The 10,151-nt window shown below is 41.7% G+C and overlaps 1 protein-coding gene across 1 annotated transcript; it reads left to right on the forward strand.

Moving 5' to 3' along the window:
* Positions 1-6,309: 6,309 nt before the first annotated feature.
* On the forward strand, positions 6,310-7,290 carry LOC102251751 (olfactory receptor 10J3). Its single transcript, XM_005857790.2, has one exon. The coding sequence runs from the start codon at positions 6,310-6,312 to the stop codon at positions 7,249-7,251; it is 942 nt and encodes a 313-aa protein (XP_005857852.1). The 3' UTR covers positions 7,252-7,290.
* The last annotated feature ends 2,861 nt before the right edge of the window (positions 7,291-10,151 follow it).

Here is a 10,151-nt window from a genome sequence, read left to right on the forward strand (position 1 = left end):
CTGTAAGAACCTAAAGGAAATGAATGTGACTTGTTCTGTCCTTCTCTTCTAGTCTCAGGCACCGGAAGGCTGGGATGTGCATTATTTTCTTCCTCTAGTTCTTTTAGATATCGTATTCCGAGTCATATCTACAGGCTTGCCAGTCAGTGGGAGGGATTTCTATTAAATCATAATTCTGCTCGGTAAGACATTAGTGACTCTGAGATAAGAACATTTGTAGACTATTTGATAAAATAGCAATATTTTTACAAAGTGGCTTAAACTCAAATAACTGATGAGTTTTACATAATTTCAGGAAAGGCATTGATGAAGGTCTTGGAAACATTATACAACTATTAGAAAAATATCCAAACCTAGTGCTGGGGTTTGGGGGTGGCCGGGGAGAGATCAATGGGGGGGAAAAGGAGACATATGTAATACTTTAATCAATAAAGAATTTTTTAAAAAATTCAAACCTAGTATTGCAGGCAGACAAATTTCCAGCGTGGGGGATGTGACTCTCAGGCATGAACACAGCTCTCTAGAGGACCGGAGAAACAAGCTAACTGGTGAATCTCACTTTCTTATGTGTGAGGATGGGGGGTGTTTATTTTAACATATCCAGTTGTCACACAGTCAGTGAAGTCTCTAGAAGGGGGGAAAGACCTCTCATAGAGAATACATATTGTGATTTCTATGATTTTGGAAATGTGAGTATGTAAACTAATGTAAAGAAGAGGGACATATGACTTCAAGGGCCTTTAATATAAAAGGCTGTTCAAAAATGTAAGATCCTTATGGCCCATCTATGTCCCATCTATGTCATAGTCATCTTTGTTTTTCTAATACCAGCACAGTAGTTATACGCTGTGACTGCTCAACACATTGGACGACAGAAGAAATGGTTTCACTTAGATTTGAAGCAACATTTTATTATGTAGAGGGGGCTGAAAATAATCAGAAAACAATGAGATAAGTTCTCTTGTTTGGGAAAAAAATGTAAATAGTGCGTTCATTCATGAATAGGGATCGGCTTTATTTAACATTTTTTATCTTTATTGTTGAGAGTATTACAGATTCCCCCCTCTTCTTTCCCCATTGCCCCCCTCCCCCAGTTCCTGCCCTACCCCAGGCCTTCACCACCCTATCGTCTGTCCATGGGCTATGCACATATGCATATAAGATCTTTGGTTAATCTCTTCCAGTCCCCACCGCCTCTTCCCTCTCAGATTCCTCAGTGTGTTCCATGTGTCCATGCCTCTGTTTCTATTTTATACATCAGTTTATTTTGTTCATTAGATTCCTTGTTTATTTTTATTTTTAAATTCAATTTTTGCTAGATATATCTTTATTGCCATTTTTAAATATGTTTTATCTTTCTTCTTCTTTTTCTTCCTACCCCTCCTCTCCTTCCCTTTCTATTTCCCCTTATCCTCCTCCTCCTCATTCTCCTCTTCCTTCTTCTTTAAAAAATACCCTTCATTATTTCATCTAATACTGGTTTGGTGGTGATGAACTCTTTTAACTTATTTTGTTTCTGAAGCTCTTTATCCCACCTTCAATTCTAAATGATAGCTTTGCTGGGTAGAGTAATGGTGGTGATAGGTTCTTGCTGTTCACCACTTTGACTATTTTTTGCCACTCCCTATTCTTGCCATTTTTTCTTTCCCCATTCTACTCTGCTTTCCTTTACTGTTTGCTGTATCTGTTATCTCTCACATGATGGTGCTGGGAAAGAAGTTTAGGGTGTTAGCAATTTAGAGCTGACTAATGGTTGGAAGAGGAAGGAAACAAATATTCTAGGCAACAGGCATGAATAAGATCTTCTGATCAAGAAAGTGGAATTAAGTTATAAGCATAACTTGGATGAATTTCAATCCAAGTTTTCAAGTATAATGAAAACTGTGATTTTATAGGGATGGATTTCAAACTATTAGTTATAACCCAGGAAAACAATCTAGATGTCACTGCATATTGTTCTTATATATATTAGCTGGATAGGCTACTATGATTTAAAGAAGGAGTTAAATGTTGGGCACCTTCAAGAACAGGATTAGAAGAAGAGCTGAAAATCTTATCTCACATAATCCACACCTGTATTGGGATACTACATGTAGCAATACCTGGTTCTAGTCAATGCACCTCATGAAAAAATTTAAAAGAGCGTGAAGAAGTCCATATGAGCAATTGGAAGGGAAATGGTATAACACTGCTTAGAATTCCATGGTATAAATGTACCACAGCTTTTTTATCCATTCATCCACTGATGGGCACTTGGGCTGTTTCTAGATCTTAGGCATTGTAATAGTGCTGCTCTGAACATAGGGGTGCATATATTCTTTCTGATTGGTATTTTAGGATTATTGAGATATAGTCCTAGAAGTGGGATCACTGGGTCAAATGGCAGTTCCATTTTTAATATTTTGAGGAAACTCCATACTGTTTTCCAAAGTAGCTGCACCAGTCTGCATTCCTATGAACAGTGAACTAGGGAACTAGGGTTCCCTTTTCTCCACATCCTGGCCAGCACTTGTTTGTTGATTTGTTGATGGTAGCCATTCTGGCAGGTGTGAGATGATACCTCACTGTCATTTTAATTTGCATCTCGCTGATGATTAGTGATTTGAGCATTGTTTCATGTCTCTTGGCCATCTGTATGTCCTCTTTGGAGAACTGTCCATTCACGTCCTTTGCCCCCTTTTTAAATTGGATTGTTTGTCTTCCTTTTGTCAAGTTGTATTAGTTCTTTACACATTTTGGAAAGTAACCCCTTATCAGATGTATAGGGTGTCCCAAAATTCACACAAGATTTGAAATTGAATTGAATTGCAAACCTTGCGTGAATTTTGGGACATCCTATATAATTGGCAAATATGTTCTCCCATACAGTGAGATCCCTTTTCATGTTGTTGATAGTTTCTTTTGCTGTGCCACTCTAATCTGTCATGATCACAGTGGATTGTAGGTCCAAGGCATAGGGAAGTGAAGCTTAGGACCTAGGGTTTTGAGGAGGAAAAGTCAACCTAGGACCCTCATTGAGCATTTGCTGTTAGTAGTGCATTCGTACTGTTGATATCAGCCTCATATATCTTTTATCTTTCACCTCAGACACTGTTCCTCACTGAATCTTTAGGAGGTTAATTCAAATGTGTTTGAGGAAGCCTATAGAGCTGGGTTTCTTCCTTGACCTGGACTCACTCCTTCAATGGCTGGGTAATTATTTCTATAAAGTCTGTCTTTTAATTTGTCTGTGCTTTTCCTCTCAGATCTATCTCTGACCTCAATCCTAGGGTCCTAAGGTAGCATGCCTGTAGTACCAAACAAGAAGATGGACAAAGGTGATGATTCTGAGCAAATAGTCAACAGCTGTTCAGTGACGGCCCTCGAGGTCTGGAGCATTGCTCAGAAAAGAGACAGCCCTTTAGTGAAGGCCTTGGTCCAGCCTATTCTCTTTCGTAGTTGACTCATCACACATTTCATTTCTTTGCCCAGCTCTTCCAGACCTAGACCTTCCTCGATGCCAAAACCAAACTCCACTGCTGTGACTGAGTTCCTCTTTGAAGGTTTCTCCAGCTTCGGGTGGCAGCACAGGCTTGTCTTCTTTGTTGTCTTTCTAACTTTGTATCTGCTGACTCTCTCGGGCAATGCCATTATTGTTAGCATTATTTGCATGGACCGTCACCTCCATACGCCCATGTACTTTTTCCTGAGCATGCTGTCCATCTCCGAGACCTGCTATACCGTGGCCATCATCCCCCAGATGCTCTCTGGCCTGCTGAGTCCTCATCAACCCATTGCTGTCCAAGGCTGTGCCACTCAGCTCTTCTTCTATCTCACCTTTGGCATCAACAACTGCTTTCTGCTCGTGGCCATGGGGTATGATCGCTACGTGGCCATCTGCAACCCCCTGCGGTACTCGGTCATCATGGGTAAGGAGGCCTGTGTGCGGTTTGTATCTGGGTCCTTCACCACCCTGTCGTCTGTCCATGGGCTATGCACATATGCATATAAGATCTTTGGTTAATCTCTTCCAGTCCCCACCGCCTCTTCCCTCTCAGATTCCTCAGTGTGTTCCATGTGTCCATGCCTCTGTTTCTATTTTATACATCAGTTTATTTTGTTCATTAGATTCCACATATAAGTGAGATCATATGATATTTGTCTTTCTCTGACTGGCTTATTTTGCTTAGCATAATCATCTCCAGGTACCTCCATGTTATCTCAAAGGGTAAGAGATCCTTCTGTTTGACAGCTGAATAGTATTCCATTGTATTAATGTACCACAATGTTTTTTTGTTTGTTTGTTGCTGTTTTTTGTCATTTATTTGAAAGAAAGAGTGGGGAAAAAAAAGGTCAATAGCATTATCTGAATAGTCTGTTCACCTGTACCCTCCCTAAATTTTTCTCTCATCTTTCCTTCCTCAATTATATTTCTTACACTGTACACGAGTAATCCTATTCTTGCCAATGTTTTTTCTTTCCCCATTCTACTCTGCTTTCCTTTACTGTTTGCTGTATCTGTTATCTCTCACATGATGGTACTGGGAAAGTGTTTTAGGGTGTTAGCAATTTAGAGCTGACTAATGGTTGGAAGAGGAAGGAAACAAATATTCTAGGCAACAGGCATGAATAAGATCTTCTGATCAAGAAAGTGGAATTAAGTTATAAGCATAACTTGGATGAATTTCAATCCAAGTTTTCAAGTATAATGAAAACTGTGATTTTATAGGGATGGATTTCAAACTATTAGTTATAACCCAGGAAAACAATCTAGATGTCACTGCATATTGTTCTTATATATATTAGCTGGATAGGCTACTATGATTTAAAGAAGGAGTTAAATGTTGGGCACCTTCAAGAACAGGATTAGAAGAAGAGCTGAAAATCTTATCTCACATAATCCACACCTGTATTGGGATACTACATGTAGCAATACCTGGTTCTAGTCAATGCACCTCATGAAAAAATTTAAAAGAGCGTGAAGAAGTCCATATGAGCAATTGGAAGGGAAATGGTATAACACTGCTTAGAATTCCATGGTATAAATGTACCACAGCTTTTTTATCCATTCATCCACTGATGGGCACTTGGGCTGTTTCTAGATCTTAGGCATTGTAATAGTGCTGCTCTGAACATAGGGGTGCATATATTCTTTCTGATTGGTATTTTAGGATTACTGAGATATAGTCCTAGAAGTGGGATCACTGGGTCAAATGGCAGTTCCATTTTTAATATTTTGAGGAAACTCCATACTGTTTTCCAAAGTAGCTGCACCAGTCTGCATTCCTATGAACAGTGAACTAGGGAACTAGGGTTCCCTTTTCTCCACATCCTGGCCAGCACTTGTTTGTTGATTTGTTGATGGTAGCCATTCTGGCAGGTGTGAGATGATACCTCACTGTCATTTTAATTTGCATCTCGCTGATGATTAGTGATTTGAGCATTGTTTCATGTCTCTTGGCCATCTGTATGTCCTCTTTGGAGAACTGTCCATTCACGTCCTTTGCCCCCTTTTTAAATTGGATTGTTTGTCTTCCTTTTGTCAAGTTGTATTAGTTCTTTACACATTTTGGAAAGTAACCCCTTATCAGATGTATAGGGTGTCCCAAAATTCACACAAGATTTGAAATTGAATTGAATTGCAAACCTTGCGTGAATTTTGGGACATCCTATATAATTGGCAAATATGTTCTCCCATACAGTGAGATCCCTTTTCATGTTGTTGATAGTTTCTTTTGCTGTGCCACTCTAATCTGTCATGATCACAGTGGATTGTAGGTCCAAGGCATAGGGAAGTGAAGCTTAGGACCTAGGGTTTTGAGGAGGAAAAGTCAACCTAGGACCCTCATTGAGCATTTGCTGTTAGTAGTGCATTCGTACTGTTGATATCAGCCTCATATATCTTTTATCTTTCACCTCAGACACTGTTCCTCACTGAATCTTTAGGAGGTTAATTCAAATGTGTTTGAGGAAGCCTATAGAGCTGGGTTTCTTCCTTGACCTGGACTCACTCCTTCAATGGCTGGGTAATTATTTCTATAAAGTCTGTCTTTTAATTTGTCTGTGCTTTTCCTCTCAGATCTATCTCTGACCTCAATCCTAGGGTCCTAAGGTAGCATGCCTGTAGTACCAAACAAGAAGATGGACAAAGGTGATGATTCTGAGCAAATAGTCAACAGCTGTTCAGTGACGGCCCTCGAGGTCTGGAGCATTGCTCAGAAAAGAGACAGCCCTTTAGTGAAGGCCTTGGTCCAGCCTATTCTCTTTCGTAGTTGACTCATCACACATTTCATTTCTTTGCCCAGCTCTTCCAGACCTAGACCTTCCTCGATGCCAAAACCAAACTCCACTGCTGTGACTGAGTTCCTCTTTGAAGGTTTCTCCAGCTTCGGGTGGCAGCACAGGCTTGTCTTCTTTGTTGTCTTTCTAACTTTGTATCTGCTGACTCTCTCGGGCAATGCCATTATTGTTAGCATTATTTGCATGGACCGTCACCTCCATACGCCCATGTACTTTTTCCTGAGCATGCTGTCCATCTCCGAGACCTGCTATACCGTGGCCATCATCCCCCAGATGCTCTCTGGCCTGCTGAGTCCTCATCAACCCATTGCTGTCCAAGGCTGTGCCACTCAGCTCTTCTTCTATCTCACCTTTGGCATCAACAACTGCTTTCTGCTCGTGGCCATGGGGTATGATCGCTACGTGGCCATCTGCAACCCCCTGCGGTACTCGGTCATCATGGGTAAGGAGGCCTGTGTGCGGTTTGTATCTGGGTCACTGGGAATTGGTCTGGGCATGGCCACTGTTCAAGTAACCTCTGTGTTTTGCCTCCCCTTCTGTGATGCCTTTGTTATCTCTCACTTCTTCTGTGATGTGAGACCCTTGCTGAAGCTGGCCTGCATAGACACCACGGCCAATGAAATCATCAACTTTGTGGTCAGCATCTGCGTCCTTGTTCTGCCCATGAGCCTGGTCTTTGTCTCGTATGTCCTCATCATCTCCACCATTCTCAAGATCTCTTCCGCTGAGGGTCGGAAGAAGGCCTTTGCCACCTGCGCCTCCCACCTCACAGTGGTCGTCATCCACTATGGCTGTGCCTCCATCATCTATCTCAAGCCTAAGTCCCAGAGTTCCATAGGCCAGGACAGACTCATCTCAGTGACCTACACTGTCATCACTCCCCTGCTAAACCCTGTCGTGTACAGCCTGAGGAACAAGGAGGTCAAAGACGCTCTGTGCAGAGCCATGGGGAGAAAGCCCCGGTCCCCTTAATGCGGAGTGGTTGTGAAGGCCTTTTATTTGATTTATCAATATGTATTGATCTTAATGCTGTTTCAATAATGTCTTTAAATATGGGATTAAGAAGAGTAGACTGCCCTAGCCAGTTTGGCTCAGTGGATAGAGCGTCGGCCTGCGAACTAAAAGGTCCCAGGTTTGATTCCAGTCAAGGGCACATGCCCGGGTTGTGGGCTGGATCCCCAGTGGGGGACTTGCAGGTGGCAGCCGATCCATGATTCTCTCTCATCATGGGTGTTTCTATCTCTCTCTCCCTCTTCCTTCCTCTCTGAAATCAATAAAAAAAATATATTAAAAAAAAGAATAGTAGACTAAGTTTAATTGGGTATTAAAACTGAAGGCTTCCATTTGAACTAATCACTGTTCTTTAACACCCTCCTTCAGATAAGATAAAAAATGACTTCACATACAGTTAAGAATGTAGGAAAAAGATTTACATGCCTGAGCCATTCATATCCATGTTCTCTCACACACACATGCACATACCTATATACACCCTGAGAATATGTTAAGTTATACAACTCCATTAAGACACAGAATACAGCAAAGTTCTTAAGAGCTAAAAGAAACCATATTAGAAAGACTTTTGTGTGTGTGTAATTATGGGTGTAAGAGTAATTTTTGTAAATATTTTAACAACTAAGTGAGGAGACATGCCTGCGTATCTTTTCCAGTGGACACTGAAGGCTTTATTGTAATATGTGTTTGCCACTTGCTAAGATCCTATCACAGCCTAAAGAATCATCAAAAGATGTCACACACACTTTCCAAGTGACTGGAACTACCCTAACTGACCATTCCTGGGAATGAGGAGGGCAAATGTGGGAAAGCAAAAACCACCAGCTACTGAGAGCCCAAAGGTGGGTGGTTCATAGTCCAGAGATGTCTAGGTGAGAAAACTCCAATTATAAAGCAGGACATGCTGAAAAGTCCATTGCTTTTCACATTCCAATTCAGGAGTGAAAGAGGATGGAGGTTGGAAAGAGTCAAGCAAAAATATAGTTTCTTTTGCAAGATAAAGCTAAACTCTTTGAAAGAGTATTAAGTGTCAGCACGTTAACGAAAACTTCTGGAAATATTTATTAATGAGCGGAAGTCCGAAGCTTGACTTCAAAAGAATTTCCAGTAAGTTCCTAAGCCTGCAGAGGCTAATCTTCAGAAATGTCTCCTTAGATACTTCAGCTTAAAACCACAGTTGATAAAAGCAGTTCATGTGTGAGCATCACAGAAGGTGAACGCACATGCTCTGCTGCGAGGAAAAACTCCGCTCTCTCTCATCCTTCCACTCCACTCTGGCCTTCTATATTGAGGATCAAGCCCAGCCCGAGTTTCAAACACAGCTCTCTACAGGCCCCAGTGCCCAGCTGGTACAAGCGATGACCCTGCAAAAGCTTGTGAAAGTGTCATGAAGTCTGCGGGGCACTGAGGTTGGGACAGGTCAGTGGAAGTTAACAAATCCCCTAAGTAAAGTTACTATGTCTCACTTCCCACAAAACACTGGCATGCGAAGTCTGAGAGATAAAAGATATCTTTGCCTTTGTGTCCAGATTTCTAGAAATGATAGAGCCAGTACATTTCTGTGAGGATAGTCACAGAGCAATTATAAAAACTGTTTCCTTAGTAGATCTGCTTCATCTAGATAAAAAGGTTAGGTAAAGCTCTGATGGCCTGTCACCCTGTCTTCTGTTTGAAGTGGTCTCTAGCTGAGGCTGTGGTACGCTAGGCTGATGGCTCCCCTTAAGGATCCACATTCATTCCTCCAGGGGCTGGGCGTGTCCTGGGATGACAGTTCTCAGCTGAGTCCCTCTTCAGGACTTGCCCTTGCGAAGAGCTGCCTCCTCCAAAGCCCCATGGGTGGCCTCCATGACTTGCTATTTCAGGGTCTGAACATGGGCCCAGGCCTCAATTTAAGATGTCCAGGAAGGGCTGTCCCAGTTCCAGGGCTCTCCGCTGCGCCAGGGTTTGAGGGTTTTGAGGCTTTTGCTGTGTCTGTGTCACGTTTCTTTTGCCCAGTCCTGCTTCCTTCGCTCTCACGCAGGGGTTGATGCTGAGCGCACTCCCTGATAAACTAGTTGCATTCACATCTCCGTTTCAGAGTCTGTTTCTGGAAGCCTCCATTCACAACATTTTAGGGCCCCATTTCTGGAACAGCAATTGGCAAGTGGGGCCCCAAATATTCAGTGTTGATATTTGCTAACTAAGGCAGAAGGCCAGTTACTTCTATTTTAATTTAAAAAAATAATGTTATCCTATGAACTGAACTATATTTGCTGTGGCTCAGTTCAGTTGGCAGCAGTTTAAGTATTATTTTCTTGGAAACGGGTTAAAAATTAAGATCTAAATTTTCTCAGAATCCACAAAAAATCATCCCCTTGTCTTCAAAATTTTGTTTATGAATGATTTCAATATTATTGTTAGATCCATATTGTCTCACGATTAGTTTAGTCTCTTTCTAACGGGTGGCCTTAGAAGAGGCTGTAACTTAGTCCCATTTATTCCATGAGAGAATCTGAGAAATCAACAAACCAGCAATGTCTAAATCCTTTGCTTGAGATTTATTCTGTTCTGGACTTTTATTCAGAGCAGAGAGTTCTGATTATTACTATTTACTAGAATTTCTTTACAAGATGCTTAGTTCAGGTGCTGTAAGAGGGTATTAAAGATATACGTTTAGGCCCTAACTGGTTTGGCTCAGTGGATAGAGCGTCAGCCTGTGGACTCATGGGTCCCAGGTTCAATTCCGCTCAAGGACATGTACCTTGGTTGCGGGCACATCACCAGTAGGGAGTGTGCAGGCGGCAGGTGCTTGATGTTTCTCTCTCATCGATGTTTCTAACTCTCTATCCCTCTCCCTTCCTCTCTGTAAAAAAAAAAAA

This window comes from Myotis brandtii, unplaced genomic scaffold (genome assembly GCF_000412655.1).
Source record: "Myotis brandtii unplaced genomic scaffold, ASM41265v1 scaffold1120, whole genome shotgun sequence".
In the NCBI taxonomy this organism is placed as follows: domain Eukaryota; kingdom Metazoa; phylum Chordata; class Mammalia; order Chiroptera; family Vespertilionidae; genus Myotis; species Myotis brandtii.